The sequence below is a fragment of the Bombus vosnesenskii genome, unplaced genomic scaffold (genome assembly GCF_011952255.1).
Source record: "Bombus vosnesenskii isolate JDL3184/JDL3185 unplaced genomic scaffold, Bvos_JDL3184-5_v1.1 scf7180000016263, whole genome shotgun sequence".
NCBI lineage: Eukaryota > Metazoa > Arthropoda > Insecta > Hymenoptera > Apidae > Bombus > Bombus vosnesenskii.
The window spans coordinates 1,759,071-1,775,231 of NW_022884332.1; the positions used below are offsets into that span (position 1 = coordinate 1,759,071).

A 16,161-nucleotide genomic window follows, 5' to 3' on the forward strand; every position below is an offset into this window, starting at 1 on the left:
CTTTCTACATCTTTATATGGTTTTCTTTAATTTTATTACATTCTACATATTTATACGTTGTATGATATATACTTTATTAATACATTTATAATGGCATTTAGGTCTCTTATAATATACAAAAATATTTTTGTATAGTATAGTAGCAATTTAAATAAAGCATTAAAAAAATTGATTAACATTCATTTGCTCGTTAATTCATATGAATGGCAATAATGATTTGAATGATACTACATTCCCTACCTACATTTTGCAATTTAGTGTGTAATGATTTGTATTCAATTACTTTATATTTTTATTTATATTAGGATTATTATTATATTTTTACATTTTAAGTTACTGTTTAAATGTTTAACATTTGAGGCTGAAACATTGGCAGCTTGTTTCAATATTTGTAACTGACATTATTATTGTACGAGTTAAATATGTATCAAGGAAACAGGCTGATTTCAACATTATTTTCTAATAGTAAATATATGTTCATTTTTCCAATTATATTTCATACAAAACTTTACATGTTTGTGGGTTATTAAAATCCTACAATTGTTTATACATTCCATTTACCAGTCTCTTTGTAAACATAAAAATAGATTTATACATCTTATTTAATTGTATAATGTACATATCGTGTGTCTGTGTATGTTGCAATGCACATTATTGTAGTGCAAAAGGTATTTCCTATATCACTTCTTGTTTAGTTACTATATCAAATCGCAAAATACAACATTTTGTGTTTGTAAATAATCAAATCTACGTATATGTATAATGATTATATTTTGATTGATTTACATGTAAAGGCAGAATTTTTTGTGTTTGCAATGATAAAATATATGTATATATTCATAAAATTTTTTTCAAATCCATATATGTCATATTGAGTTTTCCTATACAGATCGCACATTTTTTTCTGTAAATGTGCATTAAAGTTTATGTTTTTGCTTGATCTTATGTTATCTTACCTTAAATCTTAAGCAATGAGGACTAAGAAATTCATTTATAATACAATTCCACTTGGTGTTCGGACAATTTGAAAACATATGATGTACAGTAGATAAAAAGTATACTACAAATAAATCGAATTCCTTAAAATTATATACATATGATGTGTACAGCTTAAAATAGATGTCATAGTAAACAATCTGTAAAAAATGGAGATGTAAAATAAAATAATTGGTCCGTGTTTTTCTTTAAAAGAGGATGAATATATGAAATTTGCATATTTGCATTTTTGTGTTAAAAGACTTGCAATTGAATTAAAACTTCAACATACAAAAGAGTTACGTGACAATTAAGTTTTGATCTTTGTAAGACATTTCATCCTTGTAAGATCTGTTTCTTATTTACAACATAATTAAATTACTTATTTGTTAGAATTTGTGAATGGAAATATAGAATGGAGTATATGTACAATAATGTGATTCCTATTAAACCGAATACTTAGGACCACATTTTTTTATTGGTGTTAATCTGAGGCCTTTAGCCAACATTTGAGCTTCAAGGTCACGATCTTCATCTTGATACCTAAAAGAAAAGTATGCTTCCATTAACTAAATACAATAGTCAGGATTGAAATATGCAATGATAACGTCTTTATTTCGTGCAAATGGAACATAGTAATAATTAATATAAAGCAACCAAATATGTTAAAATATTTTTGTACGTCAATGGGTTTATTATGTGTTATCAAATATTTCTTTAAAAATTTATGGAATGAAATTAACGGAAATTTTTTATGAAAATATATAATATACTTCCATTCTTATACAAAAATCTATTTAACAATTATTGCTTAAAAACTTTGCCTATAAGGTCTTTTAACAGTGATATGTGTTTAGGAAATAATTACCATAAACACATATAGTAACATATTTTATTTTTATCGAAGTATCCATCAAAGAATACTTCAAAATCTAACAACAATTACATTTCTATAATTTTAACAATGCTATATTTTTAACCCTGTACATGATCAAATATAATTTTAAATACAATTAAAATATTTTCATTCTCTCAACAGCACTACAATACAGTCAAATATACAAATACATCACTTTATTACGATGCAAAAAAATACTTATAGTAAAAAAAAACAAAAAAAATGTGTATATGAATAACATGCGTAACTGAATTACAATAAAAATTTAAAAATTGTAAAAGAAGAATGTAAAAAATAACTCTCCTAATTTGCTCTTCTGCATGCAATGTAAAATTACAAGTGAATGGAAAAAACTGTATACTGTGATCACTAGTTAATAGTCTTTGTAAAATAAATATATAATACTCTATAGAAAAAAATGATATAACAAAATACACTGAGCTATAATGTGAACGATTTATAGCTTTTATATGTAATCGTACGATACGATTATGTATAAAATTAATGGAATAGAAATGCTGTAAAGGAGCTTAAGAACTTTTTAATATTTGTAATATATAAATGAAAATAGAGAAATTTAAATATCATTTATGAAATTAAGAAAATTTAGAAAAGTATGAAGAGTTGAAAAGCGTTAGCGGTTCATTGTAAAAGTTAATGAATAATTCTATTAAGTTAGTCAAAAACACATACATGATTAAAATGACTACTAAAGTGAGCACAGAAGATGTATCACTCAAATCAGGAGAAAAGAAATTAGATACGTGCGAAAAACAGGCAACGGTATGTGTAGGAAAGGAAGTTAATGTTTGGCATGTAGATTTACACCACCTTTGACGCTCCTCTTCTAAAAGAGCAATGAGCGAGTCCCGCTTTGCAACTATTTCCAACATTTCTGTTAAAATCTCTCCTTCTTTTTTCACATCAGCGCTGGTCTTTTTATCATCTGTAAAATGTTAATATATCCTATTCCTCCTAATATCCTTTTATAAATGTATTATAAAATATAACTTATTACTATTATATCATTAAACCATTAATAAAAATTGAAACATTGTAAGAAAACACTAACCATCATCAGCTAAGCGTTCACGCAATTCCTGTTGCAATCTTTCATGACGATCTTCAAGTTGAACCTCTTGAGCTCGTACCAAAAGCTCCTTTTCGTATCTGCGTAATTCCGTGCGTTCTTTCATAAGATCGAACCACTCTCTGAGTAAATCCGCTTCTTCTCGATCAGAGCATTCTAAATATTATAAGTACTTTTTATTTTGAGCGTCTACAATGAAATTTGTTGTAGCGATAGATTCTTACCGCCTTCACCACGAAGAGCTTTTTCAACGCTAACACCTCTGCTTTCCAATTCTCTTTGTTTAACTTCTGTTTCTTCTAGCTTTCTCTGTATCTCTTGAGCCATACGCAACCTTTGGAACATTTATAAGAGAATTATAAATGGTTAAATTACTATAAGAGTATAAAATAACTTTGTTACATACCTCTTTAATTGTGCTTGTCTAGCTATTCGTTTTGTAGTTTTTGTTTTGCGTGAAATACTATTGCAAGAACCTTCTGTTACTGTAGCCTTGTGCATGCACGATGCTGACATTGCTGTTGTTTTTGTATCATCATCTGATAAACTATCATCTGTTAAATAAACAATGGATATAAAATATAAGAAATAAAGTTTTCTTATGTTCACATAGTTGTGGTACTCAATGTCTTATTCATACCTGAAACTTGTGTAGTAGGAATGGTGTAAGTAAGGGGTGGTGATGGAATTGGCGGCGGGTTTTCATTTAGGAAATTTCTTGTGAGCATACCCTCGCACACACTTTTTGGTCTAGTGTTAGTCTTTGGCGACAAGACTTTATCAAGCTGAAAAAAGATATACTATAACATTGGTTTCTTGTTATTGCTTTGATAAATATAAAAAGAATTACTTTAATTCTAGTAATTAATGTAAACAATTTTAATATTGAAAATAAAAATTACAATAAACTTCACTATTGGAGTACATTGAACAAGCTTTCAAAATTTCATGATATGAAAATGCAGTTACAAAATACAAATATAGATATCTGCACACTACATAATTTAGCAACTTAATTTGATAAATTAATTAATAAAGAAATAGTCTACTCTGTACATAGTAGGAATATAGTAGAGAATATAGTAACTGTCAAATAAACTACCCAGCCACCTGTTTTTCAATAGTATTTTCTTAATATCTATATGTTAGATACAACTTGATTAAAGCACACTGAAAAAGAAAAACGAACATACTGAAATGGCAATTTATGTGTGTGATAAAAGTTACCATGCTTATTTATAGGGCAGATTATTACTACGAGGATTCAACAACAATACAATATAAAACAATTCCATGTAGCTTATGCCAATCAATATGTTACCCCTTCAAAGCAGACGAGAAAATGCGGCAAACGAAAATAAAATCATAGTACCTGCACGATATACAATAGCGAATACAAATAGTGGCATAAGAAAGCTAATACTGGAAAAATTAGTATCAATGACTTATGAGTTGCTTACATCTGACCCTTCCGAATACGATTTATATAACTGAAACATTTCAGAATCCAATTAGTTAAGAGATACTGGAGAATACATACACGCTATACAATAGAAGGAATGTAGAGAGACTAGCACGAAGGAGAAATAGGATATACGTACTTTGCCTTTTGTTTTTGATGTCAGACGGAACATAGATAATTTGTCTTTTTGATTGGACGGCGAAGGAGAAGATTCTTTCTTGAAGAAGAAATCTGACACTGCTTGGATGATACTCTTTCTTCTTTCTGGATCTTTCGTCTTTTGCTTCTTATCTCTTTTTACGACGGCAACAGAATTATTTGACTTTGGAAAATCAGTATGTAACAGTTCATCCATTGATTTTGCATTGGCAGCAGATAAGTCAGTAAAATTTATTGCCTCTGCTACAGCCTTCATATTATCCGTACTCTTGCTCGTTTGCAATTTTAATCCAGTCTTGTTTGCTCCAGAACTGTAGAGTCTCATGCGAGGTTCATGTATTTCTTCTTTAGTTTTTCTCTCTTCCATGGAAAGTTGTCTTCGTGTGACTTTCATTCTCAGCTCTTTAATTTTATCTTCTGGACTGAGACCTAGATCTTCGTCACTCTTTAATCTAGCTCTTTCCCTTGCATCTTGCCTTGCCTTCTCTGCTGTCCTCTTTGCTTCTTCGTGTTTCAATCTTGGAGGTGCGACCGGAGTTCTAAAGTTTTCTTTCTCATTAGCTATTTTAGTTAATGTGGTATTTTCAGAGGATTGAATATCATTCTTATTAGTTTCTTTACTTGTAGTTTTTCCTATCTCTGATTTCCAAGGCAATTGCTGTGACTCATAAGATGTTTCACTTTTTACAGACTTTTTGGTTTCAACAGAAGTAGTATGCGAGGGACTATTTTCAGGTGTTACTATAGATGTAGGCACGAATTTATTAATCAGCGAAACATTAGGAATGGATGGTCTTATTGGCGATAAAGTTGGAGTTGAATTAAACGACGAAGCTCTAGCAGCTCTTCTTGCTTTTTTTTCTGCAGACTTTTGCTTATGAGCTTCCACTTTATCCATTAGTAAATCTTGTATTACATTCTTTTGCTTGGATCTTTCTCTGGTAATTTCTTCCAATTTCCTAGAGGTAGCTGGTGAATTAAAGCTGTTATTTATCGTTATTTCTTGATTTTTTATTTCTTCTGCTATCATCTCAGCGGCACGAGATTGCAGAGAGCTTTTGGAGTTCTTTCTCTTCGATTTTCTGACATCTATAGAGTCTTTGGCGTTGCTAAATTCTGCGATTCTAGATTGTAGACGTTTCACATATTCCAGATAGTCCGGATTGCTTGAATCAGCTGTTACTTTCGTTTCTTCTCCTTGTTCAGGTTCCTTTTGAGTTTGACTCGGAACTATTGAAACTTGTGGATTCACGGGACTAGCAAGAATAGTGACTACTTCACTAGTAGTGGTATCTTCAGCTGGTTCAACGATAAGCAAACTATCTTCCTCCATTGATTGGAACAATTCTTTATTTATTGCTTCCGCGATAGATTGATCTTCTTGAACAGAATTTGATTTTGTTCCTACGTTTGATTTAGTATTATTCTCGGATTTATTTATAGCACCGTTTAGCTTATTCATAACATCATCCATGGTAACTGGATTTATTTCTATCACGTTTCTGTCGTTATAAGCTTCTTCCTCTGAGCACGAGTCATTCTCTACTTCTAATTTTGCGATAGGAGCGTCGGTAATTAATTTATCTCGCGAACTTGTAAGCGTTGGTGAGCTCTTAATGTTTACGAATTCTATATATCCTCTATTCTTGAGCATAACAGTATTAGAAGCATCTTGCAAACTATCATCAAGGAGTGATTCGTTATCTGTGTCCATAAAATCTATATTTTCACCGTTAGCTAAAAGTTTCGAGGTATTATTAATAGGAACATCTATCTGTTTGTCAAGCTTCGAAAAATCCAAGTCCATATCTGTTAAATCTTCTTGTTTAGCTATCGTAATTGGAGTATGACCTGCTTTCGAAGCATCTGATAATGTAGGTTTCCGCCTTGTGGTTATAAATTCTGGATTAATATTGAACTCGACATCTCGTAGATCATCTGAGACAATGACCTCACCATCACGAGCCCATTCTGAAAATTCTGTTTCCGTAAGGGCAGCTGTGGTGATGTCATTCTCTTCAGAATCATCATGTTTATTGGAAATTGCAGAAGTTATCGATGTAGGAGTACTGCAATTGCTAATGCTCTTTTTGCCATCATCCTGCAGTTCTAACTGCTCAATCTCATTCTTTACTATCTCTAGCTCCATTGAAGTTTTATTCATGGAAGATATTGGAGCAGAAACTGCAGTATTCATCTTAGTATTCAACTCTTTGTCGAGTAAAAATGAACACTCTATGGAATCTGGTTCGAATGACTGACCATCATCAAAGTCTTTACATTTGTTAGCTTCCTCGTCCAGCAACAGATCTCCATCTGTACTGTGAATTTGTAAACGAGGCGGAGACAAATTTACAGCAGGTGATTTATCCTGCGGTTCATCTTCCGCTTCACCATCGCCGGAAGATAAGGAATCGCTGTCTATATCTGAATCTCCAGTACTAGCAGTCTCTTTCGTTTTTTCCTTGTTTTTACTCCAATCGACTTGGGGTACTATGATAGAGGTCTCATGCAAGGGACTTCGTGGTCGGAAACCATTATTTTCATCTGTGGTCACAGTAAAATTGCTCTCTGTATTTTGAGAGTTTCGCGCATTTTCTAATATTTGTGAGCTCTTAACTGTATGCAATTGACTAGATGCCACTTGTTCTTTCATAACTTCTTTGTTCTCTATGTCCTTGGATTCACCACAGACAATATTAGGTGAAGTTTTTGATTTTAATATACTAGATTCTTTTACCAAATCTGGTAAGTGGGTTTTCGATATCTCAGGCAAAATTGTTGCTTTATAAATAGGAGTATCGTTGTTTAATAAGTTCTGTGGGGAACGATTGGCATTGTATGGTTTTATCGGAGATGAAGAGAATATAGCTGTAGGTGATATAGGAGAAAGTTGAGTATTATTCGAGCGTAATTTGCTCGTTCCCTGTAAGAATGCTTGCATCGTTGGACTTGGTTCTGGAGCGGGATTTAAGAGTTTTTGGTGTTGAGAAATAGCGTCTGTGAAATTTCTTAACTGAGTATCCACATTCGAAGCTGATCCTGACTTCATGACAGAACTACCAAAGGCTGTACCACCGAGTAAATACTTCTTTTTTAACTCCAAAGATAATTTAGACGCAATACCTTCGGTAGAATGAGTGCGGTTCAATAAATAATCTCCTTTGCGTGGATTTATTAATGGAGCTACATTCGTATTATTGAATCCTAATAAATTCAGCTTACTCTCTTTCTCAAGATGAGAAGGATTTATATTATGATCCGTTTTTAATTGCGACTTCGCGACTTCTAAATCTTTATCTTGCTTGATATTCCCATTAATTGATGAAATAACTTTGCTTTTTACTTGAACTTTCTTAGGCTCGACATAATTTCCTCTGGTTTTGCGGACATACGAATCGTTGATCGTAATTTCTGGAATCTCATGCTGTGTGGGAGTTGCACCATCGTGTTCAAATTCAGAGTCCGTCGATATTTCTGTAGCTGAATTTTCTTCGCTCTCTTCTGATGTACCTTCATTGGAGGCAACCTGTGAGATTACACATAGATTAATAGACGAATAGAAATATTATGAACGTTAAATGTTATCAAGAAGAAAAAAAATTTGTTTAGTGTATTAGTGAAACAATTAGTGGCAAGGAACATGATGCATTTGGTCAAAAGAGTGTTTTGTAGTATTAATAATATTAAGCTTGTTAATTATTTTCATTACTAGAGTCCAATAAGAAATACTCTGGCGTTTTACAAATGTATATAAAAATATATGATGTTCCTATGATATTAGTTACTAATACTCGCCCAATGTTTATTGTGAAACTGATCATGATAACCATATGAATTTGTCTAAAATGAGACAGTGAGATTTTTAATAAAGTATTGGCTGGTGGTAATTTCAAAATTAATACAAATTGGTAAGAGAGTTACATTGCCAGTTTTAGCATGAACACTAAATCAAACACAAACAATTAATCAACTTGAGACACGGTTAATTTAAAATTAGTTCAATAGGTCACTCCATTCGTACATAAAGATGCTTTACCTTTTCTTCAACGGCTTTGGGTATTTTAATAAGATATACCATCAGCCAAGTATAAGTAATATCTTTTTTTCTTTACTTTATTAACATATCTCACACAATTTCCCTAAATGTAAATCATAAAATTGAAAAACATATTGAAAACATACAGTAATCGTGTTTGAAGATTTGTTCATCATATGCACTCATATATGTGGTTTAAATATTAATATATATGCTAAGACACTATACATTTATCTTTCTTTGTTCTATCATTTTTAGGAGGTATAGATTTCATAGATTCACGCTTGTCAGAGTTTATTAATGGAGGAGACTTTGTGTGTTGAGAATGTTTATGTTCATCGCTAGTATTTCCTAATGTACTTATTGTTTTACTTATTTCACTATTACGATTTGCTGTTTCAGACGAATGTTTTAACTTATTAGTCCCTATATTTATCGCATTATTATGTTTATTAGTATTAATATCTGATTCAACCAATCTCTCATTAATTGTAGTGGAACTTAATTTACAGGTAGAGTTACAGGTAGACTCTTCTAAAGAAGGTGGAACATTAGACTTTTGTTTTGAAGTTCTTCTTCTTATTGGAACATCAGGAGTAAATTGTGCATTGGATATGTCAAGCCTTATTGAAGAACTGAGTTCATGATGTCCATGTTTTCTATCTGGCCTTTTTGGAACTTCATCTGTTAGATTTGGTAGAATTGTATTGCTATTTGAATTCATATTCTTTACACGTTTTGGTACTTCAATGTTTTGTTCAACAATCTTTACTTTAGTAACTTGCTCGTGTTCCACAGGTAAGGCCGTTAATTCAAAAGAAGATTTGGAACTTTTATATAATATATCATTTCTATTAGTAATTTCTTTCCTCCTATTTAGAGTATTATCGCTTCTATGTACAATATCGTACTTATTATTGTTAATATTATTAAATTGCGTCGTCGATACTATCTGTTTTACATCAGGCTTCGTATTACTAGCAGAATGAGTTGCGTCATCTATTTTCTGTTCGTGTAATTTGGTTCCTAAGATATCATAATTTAAATATGGAATCGACATTGTTTGTTGTACATTTTCGGGTCCAAACTGCTTATTTGTCTCTTTTTTATAGAATTCGGTTACGAAAATATTGTTGAGTTGTGGAGTTATTTGTTCTGTACGAAGATCAGTTGTTACTTCTTTTCTTCTTTCATCCAATTTAGATACTAACGTGTTACTGTTGGATTTTAATATAGCCTGTTCCGTATTTGTTTCCTGTATTTTGTGAGAACTAGTTGCCACACATTCATCTGATGTGCTATTTAAAATATCGCTTATTAGTGGTGAGGTCAATATGTTTTCTTCTGCATTGATCGCATTATTAGAGGGATTAATTATTACATTTTCATATGATTTGGCATCTAAGATGTTATTGACTTGTTGTGAAGGCAAAGGTGTTTGTTCTGAATTGATTTCATTCGCAGGTTGATCAATGATGATAATCTGCTTTTCTTTATGCACTTCAGTTTGTACAATGTTATTTAAAGTTATATTTTTTCCATTAGAAGGCAGCTCACGTTCTTTCGCTACATCTACATTATTTGTTACGTTTGATTGTTCATTTGCGTCCTCTAAATGCAATGTCGTAGATAAAGTATCCAAATGCAATTTAGATTCAGTATCTTCAGTGTCAATCGAAAACATTTCCTCGTTTTGTCGCTCTATCTCCTCAAATTCCTTAACAATAGCGTCAACATCAATTTCATTTAATTCATCATTATTTATATTGCTATTATTTTTTGGACTTTCGGGTCTTCTATAGTTTAATTCTTCGGAAGATTCTTGCTTTGTTTTTTGGAAATATTTCATTATATCTTTCGTTTCAACTTTCGCAGATAGCTTCGGTTTAATATCTAATTCGACAACTTTAATATCAGGCGATTTTTCGTTTTGAATACGTGTATTTTGATCTTTTATTTTTTGTTTTCTTACGTCCGTGAAATATTTGTTAATTTTTCTTCGGGCATTTTCAGTGGATAATGGCCGAAGTTCACCCACTGACATTTTATTCCTTGCTTTCCTTTGTCTTAAATCACATTTTAATTTATCGAATGAACTATTTCCGTCAGATTGAACCGCTTGATTGTTAGTTTTATTGGGCACTGTTAATTTAGCACTTTCAACAGATGTTTCTTCTAACGACTTTTCATTTGTCGGAGATGGTGAAGTAATAGTCACGATAGGAATTCCTTTAGGATTCTTTATGGATAATTTTAATTTATTATCTTTTGGAATATCGTCTGTCGATTTTATGTAGTTTTGTGTACTCTCTGAATCGCAAGTTTCTGTATCTTCTGCGGTCATTTTGTCCTGACTATCGGACATTAATAATTCATCATACAATGTTTCAGTTGATTTGTACATTTCATACGAGGAGGATGGCGACGAATCTCTACTACGGTTTGGAGAAGAAGTTATTAGATCCGGTAGTTTTTCCTTGAGGCTTAAAACTTCTTCGGTGTTAGGCTGGACTGTATTACTGTAACTAGTCTGACTAAATGGAATAGCATCTGGAAGCATAATTCCTGCAAACACTGTTTGCAGTTTTATGTTTGATGTACTAATTGCTTTTGATGTTTCGGGTGTAATATCCAGGTCAGGCATTTCTGTATTACTTATTTCACTATGACTAGAAACTATTGTTTGGGTTAATTCGCTATTAATACTTCCTATTTCGTCCAAATTTTCATTAACAGAAATTACTTCATTATTTAATTCATTACTATCAATATCAGTAAGCTTAGAAATAACTTTATCACTTTCATTTGATGATTCACCTTGGACTGCTTGACCGTTATCTAAATTCAAAACACAACTTTCATCTACTAAACTTTCATATTCTGAAATACACTCATCCACATTATGTATATTGGAATTATTCTGTTCTATCGGATTAGAAACAATTACAGACGAATTTAAATTTACAGTATCATTTTCCCTATTATCTGTTACTAAATTACAAGAAGAATCAGGCAAATGAATTAAACTTCCAGATGCTTTGCTATGAGATGTGTTCTCTTCACTATCAAACTTTACATCGTTTGCTATTGGTTGACCTGTGTTTTCTATTAACGTATTAATTGTCAGTGTCTTTTTATCAGGCGATTTTTCAATATCTTCTGTATTGATTATATCTTGATCAACTTCACTATTATTCACGTCTATCTCTTGGGGCGATATAAAATTATGAGTTTGTATAGGAAGTATAAGAGATTCTTGAGTTATATTATCTATAGAATCTTGAGAAATTTTCACCTCCGTTTCCGAACCGGTGTCCGTATCGGAACTACGGGTAGGATTCTTCAGCCAAAACTCCTGTCTTCTAAGCTCTCGAGCGCGTATGTCGTCTTCATCCTCCGTAGCTGTTGTACTTTCATCGTCTGAATAAAAATACAAATCAAGAAAGATAGTTATTTTCATAGTAATAAAGAGCAATAAAGAAGTAATCTAACGAAGAATCAAAGCTGTACCTTCGTTCGTGTATTCATCGCTAGAATCTTCATATTCATTGCTCCCAGTATCAGACTGTCCCATTGCAGCATGTGGATGAGAGTATCGTAGTGTCCAATTTTTGGCAAGTTCAAGAGTTCCTTCGGTTGTTAAGGGCTGATCTATTGCTTCTTCGTATACTTCGTTATCGTCATCCGAATCGCTGGTGAAACATTAATAAACCGTTTGAAAATCTGTTATCATGTTTTTTAATTATACTTATCCGTAAAATATCTCACCTCATGTCTGAAATGTCATCGCTAGAACCCATTTCTGCAGTGGAAGCACCGAAATTTCTATCCGTCCATTCGTCTTCATCCATCTGACTTTGGGGTTCTTCGGCGTCTGATATTCCTGCTAAATTTTCAAATTCTATTCTCTCAGGTGTTTGTCCGCGATCAAGTAAATCAAGACCAACAACGCCTTCTAAAGGTATCTTTGCCTAAAAACAATGTACGTTATTTACATTCTTAATTTAGAAAGAGAATCGTATACGATGAAGTTGAAGTTGAGATTATACCTTCTCCGGTGTCTTTAGATGTACTGGTGTGGCAGGTATGTTTTCCTTGTTCAACACTGCAACTCTCTTCTTATCTGCGCGAGCTTTTAATGCTCCTAAGAAACCGAAATGTTGTGTACAGTAGAATCGTCCTCCACTCTTGTCCCGATCAAACGTATGGTTTCCTATCATTGAAGAGTTATTATTGGTAAAAATTCTCTCCCCATTGATTTCCAAAAGAGATTAAGAATAAAAATTGAACCTATTCTCAAAGAGGTAGAACAATATTCGCAACGGAAACAGCCTCGATGGAAAAACTTCCCTTCGGCACTAAGTCTCTCCATTAAATAAACTCTCTTATTGCAAAAATGACACGTCTCCGAACCTCCTTGCGCGGGTAACGCTATTGTGGGCTTGGCATTCTGCAAGAAAAGTACGAGGAAACAAAGTAGTAATTATTAACTTCGAATGTTTAGTACAAAAGAATCTTAGTCAGCGCTTTTCAATCGTATTATAACGTTTTTAACAATGCACAACTGCATATTAGGTGTTACAATTAGACGATACACGTATCAACATAAATTCCATTAGGATTACAAATATTTTAATTCGGTTAGATCAGTTAATTAACTTAGGAAGAAAAATCTCAAATGTAAAATGATGTTTTAGTGTTATGCACTACACATATGTATCATATGAAAATATATTCCGTATATCCTGTAAGAAACAATAAATTTACAGATACATGGGTACATATGACGATTCTATTCTCTTGGGAGCAATTATATGAAAAATACAAAGTACAATAGACGTCACAAAGACTCCGGATATCCTGCTGACTATATCCTCCAGTACTGAGATTTTGGAATATCGTATTTACCGATTTGTACACCCTGGGCTCCGCGTCTTGACTTTTATTCGAAAACTGTTCGGCCATAGCCGAAACTTTATTGTACCCGAGGACATTACCCTCTTTGATCTTCCTGTCAATATTCTTCAGGGTATTGTCAATATCAGCGTACTTACTATCTGTCTCCTTTTGATCCCGTCCCTTCTTCTCCATCTTGATTTGTCGAGCTAAAAACTGAATGAAGCATATACACATCTGAAAAACATTGATTATCGAGTACTGTTTAATCACTCGCATGCCAACCTGTTCTCGACTCCACTTCGGCACTCGTTCTACTTTGTCGTGTCGGACAGTGCGGCCCATTTTATTCTCCTCGATTTTCTTCTCGATTTCCTTCACGTTCCAATCGGTCTTCTCGATTTTACCTTTATAGATATATAATATCGTAAGAAATTTTAATTCAGTATAAAAAAAGGAAAATCGTATATAACGAGATAATAAGAGAAATATAAGGTGACACAAACCAATGGCACGTAGAAGATCTCTGGGCTTCTTTTCAGCTGGAGTAGATCCCTTCAATTTGTCCTCGATGCTCTTTATTCGGCCAGAGAACTCCTCGTCTATGCTGTTTCTATGATGACCAGCGTGGATCTTGGGTTCTCTATCCTAAAAAACAGAATGTCATGAAATAAATTTCAATGTGCGAACGATGAAGTAGACGACCACAAAATAAGACTCGTGAAAGAACCCTCTTTAATCACAATACAAGTATAAAAAGAAAACTAAAAAAAAAAAAAAAATATTTGAAACTGAAAAATTTATTAATATACATATGTATGTGAAAAATAAATTAGCGTGTCATAATTTATTTCCTTTGCACTGTGTAATGTTAGTGTTACAGTTCCTTAAAGATATATAAGCACTCGCAACCGATGTTATAAACGTCCCTTCTATTTGAAAATAGTTAGTAGTGTAATTTAGAGCCTTTACATCCTCCAATATTATCGATGCATAAATATCATGCACACCATTTAGAATCATGTATTGCTATTACATAGTTAGTTTATGCACGTTTATAGCTATAATCTTTCGCCTTTGCAACGAAAAAGTTATCGAATAATTAGTATGTAATCGTTCTCCTTTAAACGTTATTTGCATACGTTTGCACATGTTAAATGTTTATTATTATCAATGCCATTATTGAAGAAATATATAAAAATAATATTTTTTTTTAGGACTTGTTTAATCGTTTGTTAAAATCCAAAAAAAAGAAGTGATAAAAAAATATAAAACAATATGCACTCCCAAAATCATTCACTTTCCAGCTTACTGGATATAATATTTTCTGCTCTAGATATTTCACTCTATCCTTGAAATCCGGCGCAGTTTGACGGTATAAGAATATCGAATAATCTTCGAACGGCTCGTCTTTCTCGCGTTTTGCGTTCGCTTGCAGCATCTGCATACTTTTGTAGAATTGCTGCGTCGCCATGTTTCGCAAATATTGTCGCCTTCTCATACGTTCGGCGCGATTTTTCTCTATATCTGCGAGTCTCTTCTGCCTTTCCTCCTTTACATCCACCGTAAAATCGTACAGTGACATTAATTTAACATATCCATATAGTTACAATGATTGTTTTCTTTATAATCAGCTTAATTTTCATTTGTGAATCATTCACACAATTTGCACAGCTTATGTTACGTGGTTTTCATCTATTAAGTTCGCAACGATCACAATGGTTGAATGCGATACAAAAGAGGATAAAAGAGATCGAGGGTTCTTTAACTCGAGTTTAGCGTTGCTAACATTATTTGTTCTTTAAGAAAAAATAAAAAAAAAAAAAAACGAAGATACAGGAATGTCAATGGTTGTTTCTATTTTTCGAGATCTAGATTATTGTATTATTCTCTAATTCTACGGGGCACTAGCCGTGACTATTAGCAAATAATTCTATGTAATCTATTTGTTGTAAACAAACGTTTAGTAAAATAGGACAAATACAAAAGCTAACGTAGCAAATATATTATATAATATATAACATAAACATAAATATCTTAGAAAATGTTTACAACATAACCGAGAGTTTTTGTAATGTCCCACTGATACTTTGGTTGACTATACGAAGCGATTAGAATGTAACGACTTCCTTCCGCACCATGGTAATGGTAACTCCAATAATTAAGAGGATTAACAACGATATGATTATCCCACGATACATAAGTGCTTGAATCTTCTGCCACCGTGACTATAGGATATAAGCATTGTAAGTTTTGTGGCTATGAATGTTAGTGTTCGATTTGTAACTCCTTATGGAATATGTTTATGTAATAAATATGACTTAAATGAAATTAAAGAAACCATTCCATAAAGTGTTAAGTACGTGATCCAATCCTTTGCGATTAATTCTTTTAATGTTTCTTTCAAATATAATATTTCAATATTCTCGGAATTCTCAAGTTACGAATGCAAAGGATCGATTTAGATATTAAAATAAAAAAAAAAGAATGCTTTTTTTAACCTTGGATGATCTGCTAACTAGAAGCTTTCAAAAACATACGATTAAAAATTTAAATAAAGAAAAATATTCTGTACTTTTTAAAGATGTTACATGTCGACGGATGATACTATACGATTTGGTAAAATAGAAAAGAAAACTTAC

The 16,161-nt window shown here is 32.3% G+C and overlaps 1 protein-coding gene across 8 annotated transcripts in view; it reads right to left on the reverse strand.

The window, feature by feature from the left end:
• Positions 1-386: 386 nt before the first annotated feature.
• LOC117242074 (F-actin-monooxygenase Mical) overlaps positions 387-16,161 on the reverse strand; it is a 109,842-nt gene continuing 94,067 nt past the window's right edge. For 2 of the 8 annotated variants that reach the window (XM_033508435.1, XM_033508436.1), the window contains exons 11-27: positions 14,832-15,071; positions 14,026-14,167; positions 13,805-13,926; positions 13,532-13,756; positions 12,914-13,073; positions 12,673-12,836; positions 12,392-12,594; positions 12,134-12,315; positions 11,919-12,043; positions 4,565-8,113; positions 4,424-4,453; positions 3,604-3,748; positions 3,370-3,517; positions 3,188-3,297; positions 2,946-3,119; positions 2,705-2,819; positions 387-1,518 (exon numbers count right to left, since the gene is read on the reverse strand). In XM_033508435.1, the coding sequence (XP_033364326.1) occupies positions 1,422-1,518; positions 2,705-2,819; positions 2,946-3,119; positions 3,188-3,297; positions 3,370-3,517; positions 3,604-3,748; positions 4,424-4,453; positions 4,565-8,113; positions 11,919-12,043; positions 12,134-12,315; positions 12,392-12,594; positions 12,673-12,836; positions 12,914-13,073; positions 13,532-13,756; positions 13,805-13,926; positions 14,026-14,167; positions 14,832-15,071 (5,931 nt within the window). In that variant the 3' untranslated portion in view covers positions 387-1,421. Of the gene's footprint in view, positions 1,519-2,032; positions 2,820-2,945; positions 3,120-3,187; positions 3,298-3,369; positions 3,518-3,603; positions 3,749-4,335; positions 4,454-4,564; positions 8,114-11,918; positions 12,044-12,133; positions 12,316-12,391; positions 12,595-12,672; positions 12,837-12,913; positions 13,074-13,531; positions 13,757-13,804; positions 13,927-14,025; positions 14,168-14,831; positions 15,072-16,161 lie in introns of those variants that run through there. The other 6 variants (XM_033508437.1, XM_033508439.1, XM_033508441.1 and 3 more) reach the window with 6 other exon arrangements.